The sequence below is a fragment of the Ascaphus truei genome, chromosome 2, assembly GCF_040206685.1.
Source record: "Ascaphus truei isolate aAscTru1 chromosome 2, aAscTru1.hap1, whole genome shotgun sequence".
Classification (NCBI taxonomy): Eukaryota; Metazoa; Chordata; class Amphibia; order Anura; family Ascaphidae; genus Ascaphus; species Ascaphus truei.
The window spans coordinates 53,279,660-53,301,178 of record NC_134484.1 but is presented as its reverse complement, the minus strand read 5'-3'; the positions used below and the strand labels follow the sequence as shown (position 1 = coordinate 53,301,178).

The 21,519-nt window shown below is 39.1% G+C and overlaps 1 protein-coding gene across 6 annotated transcripts in view; it reads right to left on the bottom strand.

The window, feature by feature from the left end:
• Positions 1 to 21,519, bottom strand: part of CSMD3 (CUB and Sushi multiple domains 3) — a 1,548,521-nt gene that overhangs the window by 505,548 nt on the left and 1,021,454 nt on the right. For all 6 annotated transcript variants that reach the window (XM_075582415.1, XM_075582410.1, XM_075582412.1 and 3 more), the window contains one exon: positions 783 to 899. In XM_075582415.1, the coding sequence (XP_075438530.1) occupies positions 783 to 899 (117 nt within the window). The remainder of the gene's footprint in view (positions 1 to 782; positions 900 to 21,519) is intronic.

Below are 21,519 nucleotides of genomic sequence, written 5' to 3'. Positions count from 1 at the left end.
AAAGGCTTATTGAGAGCAGAAATGTTAGAATCAGTTTAATGGCTCTGATATTACAACAACCACTGCTTTCTAAATACAGTACATCTTTAATAAAAGACTGATTAATGAGCACATTTTTTTGTTAAAAAAAGCCATTCCGCGTTTTAACCATAACGTCTTCCAGAGCGTGTCTTTGGAACATACATCTTCTGTAATATATACACATTTAATCAATATTATGGTGTATAATACCCATTAATAAACCTGCCATAAGGTCTCTCTTTTGGGAGACAAATATCCAGGTGTATTTGTGGAATTAATTTGTGGAACTGGGCTAGTGAGCATTTCAAAAACATTCTACTACGAGATATGTTAGCTTCTTCTAGAGATGTAAACAGATATTAAATGGAGAATTCCAAGAGCTTACACAATTACTCTAAAACTTGGATTTCGCCAGCGGTACCAATAAGAGATGAATAATGGTACATGCTATGCAGCACTTGGTTAGCTATATGAAAATCCCTCAATGAGGCTACTAACGGTACATGTTTGGCAATGATAATGTATTTATTTTTTAAAAGGCCAGGCGAAATGCAGAACCAACCTGCTCCACACAATGTATTAATCTATAATGAAAATGTGTTTTTTTTTTGGTTTTTTTTTGTTTTTTTTTTGGTTTTTTTTAAGTGCATGACACACATTCTAAATACAGTAGTTTGAACATAAAAATGAGTTAGGTAATCATCAAAATGTACAACTTAATAAAGTTTGTGAATATATTTTAAGGATGTAACTTTACTTACCAAACTCCTTTGGGACAGCTACAGAGTAAATACAGTTATGCCCCACGCTATAGTTTTTGGGATAATTAGGTGATAAAACTGTGCCTTCTGAACCAGTAGATCGACTCCCACATGGTGCTGGAAAGTAAATATAAAATTATTTGTATACACTTTTAAAATATTAGAAATGTAACATTTAGTATCTATGCTATGAGAAAGAAACATAGACAAGATCACAAAAGAAGATTGCTTTTCTATGATACAACTCACAACTCTACAGCATGCAACAAATATTTGACAATAGAGTTTGCAGAACACAGTACTGTACATACACAATCTTTAGCTGGGCATTTGGTTTAGGATAGTGGAAATCATGGAAATAGTTTGTTACAGTAGGTTCTTCAGTTTTGCAGATTGCTGCTGATTTCTACTGTCCAGAAAAGTGAAAAACAGTGATGTACTGTATAGACTTTTTATATAGTTTAACTTAAAGTGACAACAATAATTTTTCCTTGTCAGTCTTCACGCATTATTTTTTTTTCAACCTACATTTGTACAATTAAGTCTTTGCTAATGTAAGATAAATTAATGGTACAGTATGGTGGAGCTGCAGCACATTTATGGAATTGTTCATAATAAGATTCATTAGATTTCCTTGCAGTCGTAGGGAAAAAAATGTGTGAATCTTTTTTTCATTTCAGGAAGGAGCACTCCTAACTTGTATGAATGAGAAATACCTTTGGGTTAATGTGTGGAAGAGATTGACAGAATACCATTTACATACCAAGTACGTACTTCTGGAAATTATTTCACTTAAGCCTTGTAACCACTAAACAACACAGCCATATATGTTAATGTTCCTCTTGCTATAGCTATCAATATTACTTACGCGGGCTCATCATAATGCTGAAATCCACGTTGTCATAATTGTAAATGCACAGGGAAAAAAATAAAGTTCAATGAAAATGTTCTATCCAATAAAAAAGGAAACAATCTGTTTTCCAGAATTTTAGCAAATATGTCTTGGGTTTTGTACAGTACTTTTTGGACTGTGCATTCACTATAACTATACTGCTTTGAATTGTATCATCTTACTTTCACAATTTTTAGATGAACACCTTCCACCGAAGAGAGAAACAGCGGGCACTGCTACGCAAAAAGTGTTTGAGGCTGGACTGTGCTATATGAAAAAATACTTTATTAAGTCATAGACAAAAATGGATAAAAGAGGGAAACAGACCCCCCGCAGCTCTAACGCATTTCACCCCTTAGGGCTTTGTCAAAGCCTTAAGGTGCGTTAGAGCTGCGGGGGGTCTGTTCCCCTCTTTTATCAATTTTTTTGTCGATGACTTAATAAAGTATTTTTTCATATAGCACAGTCCAGCCTCAAACACTTTTTGCGCAGCAGTGCCCGCTGTTTCTCTCTTCGGTGGGAGGTGTTCATCTGTTCTATTACACAGCTAGGAGCACGCCGATTCGGATGGATTCAAGACCTCAGTAAGTGATTTTTATGATTTTTCACTACCATTATTGGAGCTTCTCCAGGTGAATTGGTTTTTATTTTTGCGGGACTTTACATATGGGGTCCGGGGCTGGTTGAAAGACCTCCCCCGGTAAACCCTTTTGTCATCGCCAGACCACTTCCCCGACTAGGGGTTTTCAGTTTATTACTTCAAGCTTCATTTAAACAATGTTTCTGAATCCCTAAATATCTGGATGCATTTTAAAAAATATAACAGTTTATTATATACTGTTGGATTGTATACTCTGCAGCACCTGTCAATTGGGGGGACCGTGTACCCCAGTTTTCTTTCACAATTTTTAGACTTCATCTAATATTCAGAGAAATCAGTAATACTTGGTGATTTAACGTACTTTATATAGGCTGTATTGTTCTTACAGACCATACAACATATCCCATTCTAATCCATAAGATCAGAGAGTTTCCATAGGTATCAGTAGCAGTGTTGGGGCAGTATATCACAACCTATCCCACCCCACTAGATCTCACTATGGGGAAACATTGGCGCCTGCTACATCTGCACATTCCGAACAGCAGTGCATCATCAGACGTAACCACACTCCTTTTACAGCATTTCAAGTCCCAATGAAAAGTAATTTCTATAAAATTCAAGCCCCTCACACATCCCACATTTCCCTTGCTGCTTTCTATACCATGTATTGGGTATACTCGTATTAATATTACACATTTAGCTTGAAAGACAGTTATATTTAAAGATGGACATTGTATGTATTTTATAGAAAATAAGTCATGTGCAGGAGCCCATGCAAAATAGTACAGATATCCAGTTTCCTTTAATGAACTGACCTGATGTACAGTTCTGTATTCATACCCCTCCTACTCTAATTACAAATTAAATGATCACTTTGAACTTGATAAATTAGAAAGTAAGTGGTAGGCTAACATGTTGCTTTTTGAACCATGAAATCACAGTAATACATTAACTAAAAAGCCTTTTTTTCTGTTTAAAAAATCTTGAATCGAGTTAATAAATGGGAAATATTCCTATATTAAAATATGCTTATTCTCATTACAGTCTTATTGCTCACTACACAAGGAAAGCTGTTCCAAACCACAAACCAAAGAAATGTACTATTTAAGAACAAGAATAATATATCGGCATGTCCCTGTTTCTTACTGTAGTTGAAGTTTTCTATTTCATGACTAAGGACCTTATTTAATATGCGCTGAAGCTATTGATTTGAATAACAGTCATCGGCTGATCACACTTCAGACCATATTCAATAAGCCCTAAATGTCAAAATTAAACAGTAAATACTTGGCTTTGTGTTTGCACAGGTGTTTATGTTCAATGTAATTTATCACCCTGTCTGCAAACTGCACACAAATGAAGAAGCCATTTTCAAATAATTGCATACATAATTGCTGCTTTTAAATATTAACTGTATAAAAAGAGTGGAAACCATATGGGTTTTATCATATAATGATTGCCGATGTTATTCTTTTTGCGTGCTTTAAATTAAATTAAATCTGATGATGCCTATGTATTAATATTCTGTATTTTGCATTCTCTTTTTACAATTAGTACCTCAGTGTTGTCTACAAGTTTCCCTCTTGAAATCAATAACTAATTAGCAGCACATATTTTTTTTTTAACCTTTACATCAACAGCATGTAGTTACGGTATTATCTTTCTTTATCATTAGTACACCACTGAGCATCTTACAGCCACAGAAAGGAAATGAGTGCAAAGTAAAGGAATGTAGAAACAATTGAGTTTTAAGGCACAATTAATAAAAAGAAATGGAAAGGGGAAAATTAGGACTAGTTTTCAAAAGCATAGAAATGACAACGTGGCCTCAAAGTTTTTTTTGTTGTTGTAGATTATAAAGATATAAAATCTTTAAGAGTAAATATCACGGATTGATTATACTGCATGTGTCCAACTTTTCGCTAAGTGTACAGATGTAGCCAATGGTATTGCAGCCACTGACACGCTCCAGGGGTAAAATAGTGCAGTGGTTCACCCCCTTTTTGCGGTCTGCTGACACAAAAGAATGGCAGTTTTTCCCACTGCTGCGATGTGTATGTCCTGCTGCGATGTGTATGTCCTGCTGCGATGTGTATCGCTGAAGCAGGTATATCCTTAAAACCTGACCTGTTGGTGGCTCTTGAGGACTGGAGTTGGCCACCCGTGGTCTATGGACTACAATGTGCAAATTTAATAAAAACAATTGATTACAAATATAGGGCATGTGACTAATTGATATTACATATTTGTTTAAGCACAACTCTTGATCTTTTTTTTTTTTTAATAAAGTACACATATTTTAACATGAAGACTCTAAAGATAATACAAATAAATTTGGAACCCACAAATGTATGTGGTTAAAGAAATAGGTAATGGGAAATAACAATGTGATTAAAATGTCAATACATTTTGCAGATGTTCCAGTGTAGTTTAGGTTGCAATACCTTTAATTTATTTATCCAACTCACAGTTCTACTGTACATTTGTAGTTGTATAGGAAATGTTGAGACCTTCCAAACATCTTTTTCTAGTTACTGTAGCAATGTATGTTGGAATAAAACTAACTTAAATAACTGTTACTTTTATTGACTTATCTATCAAGCAAAAGATAATGTTTATACAGTAATAATATTTGCTATTTTTTCCTGATAGTCTTTAATGATCACATATGAAAGTTTGCCATGTTCAGTATGTGCCCCACGAGATGAAAGCAGAGAGGGGTACTGTATGTGTGAATCACTTTAAATTGACATGTTAAAAATAGTTTCCTATTACTAAATAAAACACATTTTTATTAAGGTAAATGTTCGATTCATTACAGTTCTGAGCGACTTGTTTGCTGTACAATCAATTTATTGATGTGTGCATGAATTCTAAAAGACAAAAGAATGGCAGAGTAAAACAAAAACAAAAAAGGCAACTTTTAAAACTGTCTCCCTCCGGCGAAGATTAATGTTATTTTAATTTTTGAGAAACACAAACTTACATGAATATATTATTGTAACTAACTGTGCTACTTTTCTAAATTACACATTTGCAGTGTGCAGCAGTCAGATAAGTTAATTATGTTTTCAGTTCTCCATATGTTGTTCTTCCTACTGGGAACCATTTGTAGCATTGGAGCATAGTGTAGTTTTTCAGCAAATCAGATTTGGTTCTATGACTGTTTGTTTGCAAGCTGTTTATATCCAGCAGACAATATTTATGTGTGTTGCTGACTTTTCTTCTTCACCAGTTAAATCTATTTTTTTCTTTTCTCTATCTTCATGTAAATTAATTCTTAGGGGCCTATTCTAGTAGCATTGATAGGTGACTTAATGCATGTAAAGTGCAGTTTACAAGCGATATTGCATGTGTAGCTATTCAGTAAGCCTTTACTGCATGTCAAAATCACCTATAAATGGCTTTTGTTACATGCGTTATCACTCTTGCTCTGGCAATTAGATTTCTAGATCAAGAAAGGCTGAAACTCGCAATTTTCGCAAGTACTAGTAACTGCAATCCAAGTAGCTCCATAATGCAAATCACAGCTCAAATACTCGCTTTTATTTAACACCATCTAAAGGGTGGCAAGGTAAGATTTGCGATTTGCATCACATGGAGTATAATTTATCTTTACTACATAGGATTGAAGCCGGGTTCTCTGAAGCTGAATCACATTCATTTCAGCTCCGGAGACTGCTTGATTTAATACTATGTAATTACAATAAAATAACAGCCGGCCAACCGGTTGAACGAGTGCATGTCATAACTGGTGCACCACGATCAGGTGGGCTTTATTCCCACTAGACAGGCTACAGATAAAGTGCGGCGCATTGTAGATATGGCTCACGCAGGAAACACGGTGGGTACGCCACTCCTGTGCCTATCTCTAGACCAGTGGTTTTCAACCTTTATTTGGTTAGGGAACCCCAGAATTCGATATTCAAATTCTGGGGAACCCCAACCCTCGCCCCCATCTCTGCGCCCCTGTCTCTCCCCCCTTTGCCCCATCTCTCTCCCCCCTCCTATCTCCCTGCGTCCTATCTCCCTCCCTCTTATCACCCCTATCTCTCTCCACCTCACGCTCCTTCTTACGCTCCCCCTCACGCTTTCCCCCTTGCGCACGTGCACACACTCTCCCACTTACACACACACACACAGTTCCACTTAAAGACACACACTCCCACTTACGCACACACACATACACACTGTCCACTTACACACACACACTTAAACACACACCCACTTAAACACACACTCCACTTACACACACTCCACTTACACACACACACAGGCTACAGTTACATTTATATGGCAATTATAATAAGAGGGAGATTATAAGATGCTAACTCTTTTTATTGTCAGAGGCGGTATTGCTTTGCATGTCGTTCTGGAATAAATCTGCAAAGGTTTCCAATTCCCCGGGTAAACTCTGACCTCCTGTCTGGGCCCGTTCAGGAGTGAAGAACTTGGAATGTGTTCCGCGTCCCCCCTGCAAGAGCACGCGCCGACCGGAGCAGGCATAGAGAAGGATAGCAATGAAAGATAGACGGCTGCTGCTGCTTAGCTCAGGAGCCACCGAGTCACTGCTACAGTATGTGCGATGCCACATGGGACAGCTGGAAAAATTGTCCTGACTCTCCCCCCCTTGCGGCGGCGGAACCCCTGAGTGAAAATAACTGCTCTAGATGCCGAGAAGGCCTTTGATAGACCTAATTGGGACTTTCTATTCTCTGTATTAAAACACATGGGTTTCACAGGCAGATACCTACATGCTGTCCGTAGCCTCTACCTATATCGTTCAGCTAGAGTTAGATGTGCCGGCATTATCTCCAATAAACTATACATAACCATAGGTACAAGACAGGGATGGCCCCTATCTCTGTTGCTGTTTGCACTCTCGATATAAACTCTGGCAGCCACCATCAGATCAAATCCAAGCATATCCGGGGTGACCGTAGGAAAAGAAAACTATAAAATCTCTTTATTCGAAGATGATGTGTTTCTGACCTGCTCACGCCCTCTAACCTCTCTCCCAAACCTTTATCAAACTCTCAAAGACTATGGAGCAATGTCGGGTTTTAAAATTAAACACACCAAGTCACTGGCCCTGTCAGTTTATTTGCCCAATGACATAATCGAACTCCTAAAACGCAATTTTGATTTCTCATGGCAATCTCAATATATTCCCTATCTTGGAATTAATATCACTAGGACATATGACATTTTATATAAATTAAACTATCCCAAATGAATTAATAATTGAAAGAAAGATTTTAAATCTTGGGGCAAATACAGTATATCATGGATCGGTAAAATAGTATCTGTCAAAATGAATCTCCTCCCACATATAATGTATTTTTTTCGAACTCGCTCTATTAAGATTCTAGTCTTTGAGCTTAAGGACCTCCAATCCCATATTACAACATTTGTTTGGAACCTGAAACAACCAAGGGTCAAGAAAGAGGTACTCTGTAGACCCACAGAATTTGGCGTGCTAGCTTTCCCCAATCTCCTGAAATATTACCAGGCCTCCCAACGGAGACAGATCCTATTATGGAACTCTGAGACACAGTCAAGAGGGTGGGTAGACATAGAAAACACTGAGTCCAAACCAGTTAACATTGAGTCTCTCCTATGGCTAACTAAAACAAGCAGACCGCCAAGCACTCCATCCCATCCTGTGATCAGACACTCACTGACATTGTTGGACTGTCTGAAATTGAAATTCAAACTCACAAAGAAATGTTCCACAATAATCCCACTCTTTGATAACCTGGATTTTGATCCAGTGAGAACGGCAGGAGCCATCCAGGCCTGCAAGGCTGCCAGTACCACCAGAGTGGGAGACCTGTTTTCAGGAACTGGAATAATACAATTCCTGGAATTACAAGAAAAGAGAAACCTACCTCCCTCAGAAATATTCTCTTATCTACAGTTAAAACATTTTGTCACACAATATTATAATGTCGGGGTATCCCCTACATCCACATATTTTGAATCTATTTTTAATATAGATATATGGGGAAGGACATGATAGCCACCTTATATCATATTCTAATGAGCTCTGGGGAAGATAGTAAATACTGTATGTCTATACTGTATATTGAAAATGGAGGAAGAGCTAGGTGAGATACTGGAGGATAAAGACTAGGCAAATTTTTGGGAGGTCGCGGGAAAGAGCTCGATTTGTACTGTCGTTAAGGAGAACTCTTCCAAATTACTATTCTGCTGGTATATGACTCCAGTCAGGCTCTATGCCATATATAACTCCAATTAACCTACTTGTTTCAGAAGTTGTGGCCAAAATGACTCAATGTCACATACGTGGTTGGGATGCCCCAAAATAGCCCCCTTTGGAGACAGGTTTCCAATTTATAAATGGGCTGCTAAATATAAATCTGAGACCTGATCCCTTGGTGGCCCTTCTGGACAAACCAGTCCAGGACATCCCAAGAGCCACTCTCAAGCTAATTACTCATATTTTGACAGCTGCAAGATGCTGCATTGCGGCATCCTGGAAAAAGCAGGATGCGCCTACTCTAGCTACGTAAAGCGCAGGGTGTGGCACATCTCTGTAGTGGAAAAACTCAGAGCCTTCCTAAGATAGAAATGCCCCTTCACCCTTCCCGCCTCTCCCATCCCCATTTTTACTTATTTGGATTATTATTATTTAAGTGTATAGTTAATGTCTGGATTATGATTTATCCCATCACCACAGTTCAGAAAAATAAGCACAATGTTAGTTCGAAGAATGCACTGTGTTCACCTAAAGTCCCCATTTCTGTTTTCTGTACCCCAGTTAAAAACTGCAAATAAATAAAAAGTTACAAAATAAATATATAAAATAACAGCTGAGCTTCATTACCTTAGTGCAGTGATTCCCCACCAGGGTTCCATGGAACCCTGGGGCTCCTTGAAGCAGTATCAGGGGTTCCTCCTATGGACCACAGCCCCCCACACTCTCCCCCTGGTGTTTTTTTTTGGTATGTATTTTGTAGGGTGGATTGAGTGAGAGTGGGGTAATTGATGGAAGGTAGGGGCAAGAGTGAGAGAAGAGAGGGGCAGGAGGGAGTGAGTGAGGAAAAGAGGGAGTAAGAGTGAGATGCAAGGGATAAATACATGCGAGGCGGGAGGGGGTGAGTTAGTGAGATGGATGGGAGAGAAATACACGGGTAGAGGGTGGGAAATAGAGGTGGCTCATGAGGTATGAAATGTTGTAACTGACCCCTGTCGAACCTAATATGTGTCAGCCAGATAGGGGTTCCCCGAGATTTTTCGAAATACTTCAAGGGTACCTCCAAACAAAAAAGGTTGGAAATCACTGCCTTGGTGGCTAACCACTAAGGTAACCACTGAGGTAATAAAGGGGTTAAATAGATATGCCTGGATTGTTGGTGGTAGAGGGGGAGGGTGAAGGTTGTAGTTGCCCCAGGGTGGGTGGTTAGGCCTCCCAGGAGGGTTGTGAGAGGGGTTAATGCCTTCATTACCTTAGCAGTAACAACTGCTAAGGTAATTAAGGGGTTAACTCCTTCCACTACCCACCTGTGAGGTTTAACCACCCACCCCAGTGCCACTACAACCTTCACCCATCCCTTCTATCAGCAAATTCACACACATCAATGGGCAATAGCCCTATTAGCACAATACAGCTAATAGTGCTTTTGTCCATTCAAATATTGCATAGTACAGTGCAATAAAATAAAATTCAAATAACAAAAAAAAAAAAAAACACTAGCCATTTAATCCATTGATTATCACTGCGGTTATCTATGCCCTGAATTGGGGCAGATACAGCCACAATGGCAATCAATGGGCACCCAACTAATCACCCCCTCTATGCCAACATCCCCCCCCCTTCCAACAACACAGACAGTAATGGACAAAAGCCCTATTAGCCAAATATGGCTAATAGCACATTTACCCATTAAAAAACAATAAATAGCCAGCTACCACTCTATAGTAAATAAAAGTATGATAGTACTTATGCCTGCTAGGATGAAGCCGCCCTTGTCCTTGTCCTCCTCTTTAGTGGCACCAACATTTACATTAAAATAATATCTACTGGCCAGTAACCCCTTAATTACCTTAGTGAGTAGCAACTATTATGGTAATTTAGGGGTTAACCCCTCCCACTACCCACCCAGCAGGCCTAGCCGCCCTCCCCAAATTAATTACCATAGCGATTATTACCCACTAATAGCGATTATTACCCACTAATGTCAATTGATTGTGTTTTAATGTAAGTGATGGTGCCACTGCAGAGAAGGACGAGGACAGCCTTCATCCTGGCAGGGGTAAGTACTACTTTTATTTACTATGGGTGGCTGGCTATTTCTAATTTTTGAATGGCCAAAAGCGCTATTAGCCAGATCTGGCTAACAGGGCTTTTGCCCATTATTGTGTGTGGTGGTAGATGGAGTTATATTAGGGGTAGAGTGGGTGGGTAGTAGGGTTCCCCATTGATTGCCAATGTAGCTATCTGTACCCCTGTTGAGGCATAGATTACAAAAGTGACAATCAATGGATTAAATGGTTAGTGTTTGTTTTGATTGTATTGTAATTTGTATTTTATTTTATTGCAATGTGCAGTACTGTACTGAACAGTTGAATGGGCAAAGCTCTATTAGCCAAATTTGGCTAATTAAGCTTTTGCACATTCCTGTGTAGTGGTGTTGGTGGGGGTGTGGGATGGTTGGTGGTATTGAGGTTGGGTGAAGGGGGTAGTTGCCCCAGGGTGGGTTATTAGGCCTCCTGGGTGGGTAGCAGGAAGGGTAAACCCCTTCATTATTTATTTATTTATTTATAAAATATTTGACCAGGAAGTAATACATTGAGAGTTACCTCTCGTTTTCAAGTATGTCCTGGGATTAACCACTAAGGTAATGAAGGGATTATCCCATCCCACAACCTTGCCGAGAGGCCTACCCACCCACACTGGGGCAACTACAACCTTCAAAAAAAACCTCCATCACCAACAAATAGTGTACTGCTATTTAACCTCTTCATTACCTTAGCGGTGTGGCACTGAGCTAATAAAGCTTTGCTTTTTTTAAAATTTGTATTACATATGATTATAGCTGGGGGTCTCCGGAGCTGAACCGCATGACTTTCAGGTCCAGGGCCCCCCTGTTTTCTGAGGTACAGTCTCCAGTATGGGGTGCAGGTATCTCCTGCAAGTTTAAATGTCCCGTCACATGACGCAGGATATTTAAACTTGCAGGAGCTACAGGCACACAATTCAGAGCCCTGTACCTCGGAAAGCTGGGGGTCCCTGGACCTTATAATATATGTTGCTCAGCTCCTGAGACCCCCTGCTTAAATCATACATACTAAAGTCTAAAATAAAAACAGCGTGATCGCCTACTGTATAAAAGCTATGCAGGGAAATCCAGCTTCTCTCTGCGCAGCTCTTCCAGACTGGTGAATTGAAATCATACCTTAGGTCATTTCGCTTGTAAAACAACTTCAAACTAGTGCAGTATGTAATTTTTTAAACAAACGGTATTGAAAATGCAATTTGCTTCAGTGAATACCATTTTCACAAATTTCATACGTGATCTATGAACATGCCAACACATTTGATATTGCTATTGAATTATCGAAGCTACTAGAATAGCGCCCTTAGAGTGAACTAGGTGCAGTAACTTCTCCTTACAATGTTGCAAAGGAAAAAAACAGATACTGTAGGCTTAAAATGTTTAAATGTTTTCAACTGAAAAACAAACATTTCATTATTGAAATCATTTTTAATAACCATACAAGTAATAGTACATACATTTTTTTCCATAAATGATGTAAATGTGTGTATATTAGTTCCACAGTACTGTAGATGAGGTTAAAAAAAATCATATATCCATCGAGTTCAATCTACAGAATGTTACACATAGATGACAGATACCTAGCCTATATCTGTCTTTAAATGATATTGATCCAGAGGAAAGCCAATAAAAAAAACTGAAACAAAATCCAAGGATGTCTCAGTAGAAATATAAATTCCTTCCTAACTCCAGTAATAGCAAACAAATGTATCTCTGGAGCAACATCCTTGCTATTTAAAAAGTAACGAGATGCAGATTTTGCGGGGAAAAAAGAAGTTCTTGCACCTAGCTGTATAATAAAACTGCAATAACAAGTGAGACTGAAGAAGTTTGAAACAAGAAATGGGCTTAGTTACTTAAGTTTTAAATTGAAAGTGTTTGTAGCTCACTTTTTATATTAAGACATTTTTAAGAAAATAAAGAGATTTCTATTTTTAAAAGTAGAGAAAAGGTGAACATTTCAAGCTGTAGTAATAATGTTAATAGCCTAGCACCATTGCTGAAGCCTAGCACACATACACTATGAAGCCAATTAGTTATACAGTCTGTACAGTCACACTTTTGTATACATAAGATTCTGATATTCTTTAGTTGTCCTCTTTAAAAAAATATTTTTGTTGTTTTTATGTTTGAGATTTATTTGCATACTGTACCTATCAGTACTTTTTATGGGAACATTCTACAACTATACTTGATTTCTTGTACTTGTGACGTCCGTGTGATCATTATTTTTCATTTACTGTAATTTTTTTGTATTTGACAGAATCTAGCTTTCACTTTAGATAACGGGATATCACTGAGCATGACATTTGTCTTCATGTTTTTATAGATGTGTATATTGCAATCTGTCACATCCTGTAGGCTGTTTTTCTTTGCCATTCAACAGATGAGACACAGAAATGGGAAGATCAGAAACAGCAAAATGTTGCTAGTGTAACCCTGTTTCCCCCACCCAATCTCATATAGGGTCTCCTAGGGGAAATACTGCTCTGATTACATGGCTTTGTGTGGTGCATACCTGCTGGTAACAGGGGGCCCTGGGTCTCCCGCATGATGATATAGGGTAATAACAGGATAGGCTTCTGGGGTTGTGCCCGAATTCTACTCACAGGTGCAGCACCTCCATCTTGTGCAGCCCCCAGCTGTATGGGGTGAAGTCTCTTCAAAAGAACACGTCCCCCTCCTCCTAATATACTTCAGTCTCAGGCAGGAGGCATTTTATAAAGGTCAGGATGCTTTATTTGGTGCCTGGATTAAGCAGTCACAATCACAGCAGTTCTTCTTAGGGTGCCCACCCTTAGAATGTCCCTGGACTCACTCCCAGCCAAGGGCACCAAGAGTGGTTCTTGCTCTTCCCCTATCCCCTGGTGGGATAGGAGGTATTGGTTAACCCCACACTCCCCAGAGTGAGGCCTCAAGCCTGCCAGAGCCCTGACAGCTTGGTTTGGGTAACCTTGCCCCTCTCACGGTAGGGCCAGACAGGCTAAATCAGGAAGTGCAATGCATTAAGTAGCTCAGTAAGCACACCCCTGTGTCTCTAATTGGACACAGAGCCTGATGACACTACCTTCACTGACTCACTGCACAGCATGTGTGGGGAAAACCCATGATTGCTCCTGGCAAACCTGCCCTTACTTTGTATTACTGCCAAGAGGAGGACAGAACTACAGCCCAAAACTACCCTGGGCTACACTAGGATGATGTTTGCAAGTTGTTAAAGAATTCTGCTTCTTTATAGAGTTTCAGTGTGCTTGCTTCATTACTGAGTTTGCAAAACAGAGTTGAGTTGAGCTTTATCTATTCTAACCGGTTTATTTTCAGATTTTTGTGCACCTGGCTTTTTTTGTCAATTATACGCAATCATACACATTTAGAATTTGTTGTTGTTCTAATTCTTGATTAGAAACAATTGGATATATTTTGAGCAAGAGAAACAGTAGCTGATGTATTGAAAAGGTGTCTAACATAAATGGTGTGTCCACACCACAACATCTTTAAACACAGGGAAAAAAGAAGGCAGCACTCTAGGGGCTTATTCTATTAGATCTGAAGTTGTCATTGCCCAACTGCACTGTTTTGCATGATCAGAAGTAGAGGAATGAAATGTGAGTGTAGCCCCGGTAAGGAATGGGGGCTATATGTATCTTTCTCCTACTGGTGTAAGTCCTGTTAAGGGCAGGCCGCCAGTAGTTATCATGGGTTTTTCCCCCGCTTCAAGCCCTGCCTTGAGTGATGGAGGCAGGCCCCTGACTCTGTGTGCAGGCCTGAGACAGAGGGGATGGCCTGCTGACATCATGAGGGGTGGGGCTGTCTAAACTTAGTCCTGCCTGCTCCTGTAAAAGACAAGTAGTGAAGTTCTGGTCTGGGTTGGAGTAAGACCTAGTAGTGCCGTTCTGTCCTAGGAGCAGAGAGTACCGGAGTGTCTGACCTGAGAGGTTATGCTTGGAGAGGCAACTATGCTTGGAGGAGATACTCAGGCCCAGTCTGAGTAGAGCGGATATAATTATAGACGGTGGACCAATGCCCCTCACCCTGCTCAGGGGGTGAGGGGGGAAATCTAGCCTCACCCAGAGGATATACCCCTGAGGTGGGTGCAAGGGGTATTGAAGCCTCATTCAGCCCATCCTGCAGGGGTACAGTCTGGAGGAGGAGGAGAGGAGGAAAAGACCCTGCATACATTTGGAAGCACTGCTGTGTATGAACTGCGGTATACAATCTGCTGTGTGCTGTTACAGAAAGAATAAATAGACATTGCTGCTTTTATCTAAGACTGTGTGTGAGATTGAAACCTCTCGCCCTGGGACCAGGGCTTCTCTGGGAGGGTTTCACCTTATTCATCAAGGCTCGCCAGAGATGGAGGCGTTGCACCACCGTTGCTAAGAAGATGGAGGCATATACCCCAGAAGCCTGTCCCTGTTATCCCCTATACCACCACGGGAGACTCAGGCCCTCCTGTTCCTCACAGGTATGCACCACCTACATGCATGTAGCCAGCCCTCACTACACCCTAGAGGGTCTAATCTGCGACCGGGGGAACATGGGTTACATGAGAAAAAAAACTATTCTCTATTGCAAATCGGAAAAATCTAAACCGCGTCTATAAAAATAACAAACCACACGGTTTAATAGCCAAAACGCCCGTATTTGTACTTGTTTTAGAAGTGGAATGACCAGAGGTGGTGCTAAATCCACCACAGTCTGATTTATGAGGTTTGTTTTCTTGGCCAAACCCATATTTCAATCTCTGGATATAACTCACAATACCAATCTCGCCACCCTTGAGGTGGCGTGAGAATTTTTTCTAATTTTAGAATTGGTTTGCAGAACGAAGCTACGAGAATTGCAGTTGTCATAAAAAAAAAATACGAGTTGGAGATTGGATTGGCAGAGTGTGAGTGAAACTGCGTCTAAAGAAGCCTTTTTAACATAGATTGGACATGCAAGAAGGGTTTACAGACGAGCAAAGATTGCCAATCTGATCTGAAAGAGCTAGTTGGAAGCAGATTGACACTTCAGAGCAATGAGAATAGGCCCCTTAGAACAAAATCACTGTTAGGTAGTTTTCTCTCACAAAAGAAATAAAAGACTTTCAAAACAATGCATTGAAAAAATATTTTTTGCCCTTTATTGTGGAGCATACAGTACAAACAGAAAACACAATGTTTCATGCCCAAAATGGCTTTTTTTCTGATAAGTGACACTTCAAACATCTTGTTTTATGTTTGTATGCCCACAATAAAGGGCAAACAATTTTATTATGCATTCACTTATACTGTAATTCTTCTATTTTTTTCATGAGAGAAATCTACCTAACATTAAGTTGGTTCTAATGGTGCTGCCTTCTTTCTTATCCCTGATTATCAACTACTATAGTACTTCCCAAGTACTCCTACTGGAAGCCATTCTACAGTAAGTGTGTGAATCACTATACAGACTCAAAATCCAATGTACTATAAATTTCAGTGCCACAATTGTTTTCTTATCATAATTCCTACTTAGTCACATATCATGCAGTGGTCAAGTAGACAACATGGCAGAAGTGTCTATATGAAAGTACTGTAGGAAGCTCCTGATCAAATGTAGAAGAGAAATGAGACAGCATATTTCCTGAGCCTGTCTGATTATGTAATATATCAGAAATGAAATATAGATTTTCATCTGACACAAAGTACTGGTTTTGAAATGTGGTCATTTATCTGGGGACTTGGAATGGACTGAGGTGACAAGCAGTAATAAATGGTCAAGAAAATAATGTACCAGGAATCATTTGATAAAGAACAAAGTGTGCAATTGTGATTATAGAATAAGTAGCACCAAGGTCAGTGCACAACTTAAGAAGTACAGATGTAGTGTATTACTGTACATTCACCCTCCCCCTCCCCATATAAAAGAACATAGCCCATTGTAAGGCAGAATATCATTGTTTCGAAAGGATTCAATGGCAGTGTTGTGGTAGAATATCACAACTTATTCCAGCATAATGCACCAAAGGGGAAAATGACTTATGCTTTCCCAGGGCCACTGCAGGATGGGTGGTTATTGCTCGAGGCCCACCAGAGAGGGCCCGCACACCATAGGGGCCTGTCAGAGGAGGCCTGCTGGAGGGGTCCTGCAGAGGTACCTGTCTGAGGTTATCCACGGAGGTCCCTGTCAGTTCTACAGGCCTCCAGCAGGTCCCCTCTAAGAGGCACTTATGCAGATCTGGCAGATGTTAGGGTCACCAGTAGGGTGCCTAGGCCCCTGGACTCACCAGGCCCCCGGCAGTAGTCCCAGCTATCCCCTCCTCCTCCTTTTGGCAGCACTGCTGCTACATGTAACCCCCAGTTTTTTGCTGTACAAAAAATTTGCAGCTATAGGAGACCGTATGGTTTGCCTAGTTCTTTAACCAGCCATGGTTATATTAGTAAAGATGCTACCTTAAATGCACATCTTTAATCCATTTACTACCAGAGGAATCGTCAATATGTTAATTAGCAATGCACTGTAAACCAGTCTGGCAGCAAATGGGTTATTGACAATTTGGAAAATGCATTACTCATTTAGCCGGTTGCAACATAATCCTACAAGAGAGAATGCAAGCAAATATATTAAGGTTCATGACAATGGTTAATAGTAGAGATGGGTGTCATAATGTCATGAATTATTATGTATGTTACTCAATCTGGGGCATAAGGGGTTAATGTAGCCACAGGTTGATTTTAAAAATACAACATATTGGGTTTATAGCAGGTCAAGACTTTTCCTGGAGCTCTTCTCTGTCCAGAGCTTCTCAGAGGACTTAATTGATGGGTTATCACGTATGGTTCACTAAAAGTACCAGATGGGATTAAAATATGGCCCTCTTGACAACTTTACAAACAGGAACCTTTTTGAGCTACCTTCAAAGGCATTCCCTGGAAGCTTCAGCAAGGTTCAGTGGGTGTGGCTAGGAAAGTATTCAACCAAAGTGACATTATTAAAAATGAGAATATGATGTGACATCATCTAATGTACATACTTCAAGTTACAGATCTGTAATTGTTGCAAAGTGTCGCATGCAATGAGACCACACGCAACATGAGTAAGAAGCACCAAGGACAGATATCTATGTATGGGGAATTATGTTATATGTTTTATCCTGTGGTTTTAAGAAACTGTCCTGTATTTACTGTAATTGTATATTCTTTGAATTATCTTTTTTTGTAACCAGAACACTATATTATTTTTATATATTAAATTTTTTTTTAATAAGTAATGCTTTCGGGCTCTGAATAAATTGTTGCACGCTCTGTGTTTCTGACACATTTTGCAATACCAGATTTTTGTGTTAAGTGTATAGTTTGTTCAATAATAACCAGGGACCTAAGACCCTGGCAGATATAGTGATTACATATTTTGCATATTTCTTGGGTGGTGGAGGTGGATAGATCTGATTGAAATTGAATAAGGGGTTAATATTAACTCTGTACCTTGCGCAGGAGAAAGGCGAGTTGGCTAGTTAGCTATGTGTATTAACCCTGGTTGATTATCTAAGTCACATGCTCACTTGTGTGCTGTTCAAGACAGATGGTATATGGGGATGTATTGAGGGGAGATATTCTTCATTTGAGGGACCTTTGTGAAGGTGAAAAATGGGCCAGCTTGTGAGTTGTGTATTAACCCTTGCCCCGTATACAGGACACATGCTCACAAGTATGCCGTACATGACAATGGGCATCATTTTTTTTGTGTGTATTTGAATTTGATGCAGATTGGTTCGTTCCTTTGTGCCACACATTTCTGCGGATCAGCCTCAAAAAGTAAAATCTGCCATTTTTTCTATCACTGATAATGCATATGGCAGATTAATAATCTGCGGTCCAATTGTTAAAAATCTGCACTCAGATTAAATCCGAGAGGAGAGAGAGAGAGTGGATTATTTACAATGGCTATGAATTATTAATCCCCTATGCAGATTTCAGATTTAATATGGAATCTGAGTCCGGATTCATAAAAATTAGACCAGCCTGTATGCAATAGCAGATTTTTATTAATCTGCTTGGATTTTTTAGTACCCAATGCACAGGCAGATTTTAGTGGGGAGATTGGATTTGGTCTAAAAAATCCAGGAAAATCAGAGATAGGAATTTGGACCAATTTGCCCATCTCTAGATAGTAATCACATGACATAAGGTACAGATAGAGCATTATTTATCTCCACCCTGCCCTGCACTTGTTGAAGTTTAACAACAGCCCAAATGAGGCCTGATCATGGCCAAGTGCAGGGCATGGGGGGAATTTCTCATCAGGATTAACACAGCGGGCGTCCCTGCTTCTGAATGGGACTCCCGCTGATCAAAAAATGCATACACTAAAAAGCATTCAGAAGCAAGGATCTGCTCTGTGTTATCCTGATGGGAAATTAGTGTGCTAGGCTTTTGGGCAGGGGGGTGGGGGGAGAGAAAATGCTGCCGAGCCTTGGTCCAGCCTCAATTGAGCTGCAGTTTCCTTGTGGATACAATGTTAATGAATCATGGTCCGTCTGTATAGAAGAAATGTGAATAATAAAACTTAGCAGGCTAAGAGTCAAAGCAGTAGGTCTGTGGTTATAGCACATATTTCTTATTCTGTTTCAATTTAATATACAAATAAACTTGTGTTTATAGGCAAGAAAGTGTTTCAATTCTATAATAACGTAAATAAAAGAATATCTGAATTTATGTTATCTATATACAATGAAAGTGTTTTTGGGGGGAAATGTATATTTATAAAAGATATTACAGTGCAAAGAAATGTTCTTTCAATAAATGAATATCAACATAAGTGAGAATTCAACTAATAGCTATGGCAAATGTACTCTGTAGTCATTGTTAAAACTATCAGACTTCACGAAAATTCAAATGATCAGCTAGCTATTTCCTTTATCTTACAGAATATTGTTTTCTGCTATACGAGCCAAATACAACACGGGCATCAGCTGTGAAGAAGTTCACATTTATATGTAATATTATTGAAATAAAGTATGCTATCTGGTGATGCCGACAAAAAAATATTACTTGTCATCCCTCTGTTGCATGAATGTTTCATCTACATACTTTAATTACATCTTGCTCTTAACTGCCATCATCCAGTGCCAAATGGTTTACTATATTACACTGGATAATCTTTGCATGCATTCATAATAGAATGAAAATTGTGGATTTGGTTCACATCCCAAACTTATTAGGTAGGCTTCAAGGACATTTGAAAGGAATATCTTAGCAAAAGAATGCAGTTTTTGCAAGCAGAAGCCCAAATGTAATGCAGTTTGTCATTGATTTTTTACAAATCTATCCTAGACAAAAGAAAACTTTTAATCATATACTGCACAGTTGTAACCAACTTTATTACTCCCGTTAATGCAAAATAAAACAAGAAATATGAAATGTGTTAAGGTAATAACTCACGTTACAATTGTTTTCAACAGTAGTCACTATAAAACTTTTTGCTTACACCTCCTCTTCTGTTGTGTTGATCTCAATGTGGGCGTATTCCTGGGGTCTCCTCTTTTCTCTGTATACACTTTCCTAAGTGGCCTTATCATAAATTTTGTGTTTAAATATCACCTATAAACTGATGGGATTGTCTCTGAAAGTCTATCCACAATATCATCCTAGATGTCCATCCAACATAAACTTAACATGTCAAAGATGGACCTCCTCATACTTACTCTCAAGCCTGGACACATTTCCCTCTTCTTCATTACTATTGGAAGTACAATCATACACTCATAACATTGCAAAGATATGTATTTTTATTTGTCATTCTACTGCTAAATCCATCACCTTCCTATTCTCTCCTGTCTTGAATAATGTAACTTTTTACTGTGTTACCTTCCTGACTCTCAGCTCTCCTACAGTCTAGCTTAAATGCTGCAGCTAGAATCACTTCACTCTCTCCTAAATCTGCCTCTGCATGTCTCCTGCTGAAATAAATCTCCTGGCATTTCATTAATTACCATATATCTTTTAAAATTATCCTGTTCACTTTCAAGGCTGTCCACTCATCTGTCCTTATATCCCAACCATCATTTCTAATCTTTGCTCACATCTTGCTGTCTGTTCAAGGATGTATTCTGTCTACCCCTTTTGTATGTAATAACCTCTTCATATCCGCCAAGCACCATCCCACTCCTGCGTCAATCCCACTGTCAAAAGTCCCATGTTTAACTAAGCATTTCAGTAGCTCACATGTACTCACATCTTGCAAACACACTTACCATTATCCCTGATACTGTATAATCCTTATCATAACACCCTCCTTCTCTCTCTACAATATCTTTACATACAACTTCAATTATAAGCACTTCAGAGCATTGACTCATTTTCCTAATCTATACTTTTGTTATTTAACTTATTTCCCCCCAATATGTCTTATATTTTTTTGCATTTATTACTGTTGTGAAGCGCTCTATACATGGATGGCCCTTGGCAAAATAGTTTTACATACCGGTTTTACATATCTCTCTTCTGCAACTTAAATCTGTCTAAGATTAAAACTGTTCTCCTTAAACTCCTTAAACACAACTGGTTCTGATATTAAGATGTAGCAGACAGAACATATTAAAGGTCATGGGTGAATTTGCTGAACGTTTATGGTACACACTAGCTTCATCACATGGACGACTATAGGAAGGAAGCCTATCAGGTAAATAAAATGTCTACCTGTACATTATCTGGCCCAACATATTGGTATTCATATTATGAACAGCATATTCAAATACTTATAGACATACAGTCATTTTATTTTTGGATGCTATTCAAAACATTCTCAATACATCCAGTACAATATATTTATTCAGATTTAGATCTAAATGATTTTTGTTTGCTCACTTTAACTAGAAAAGTCTACTATAAAGGTATTGGCTATAATGTTAGAAAGTAAACAGAGGGCAGAAATAGTGGGATTTACTACTGTTAGCATAGACATTCCTTATTGTTTTAC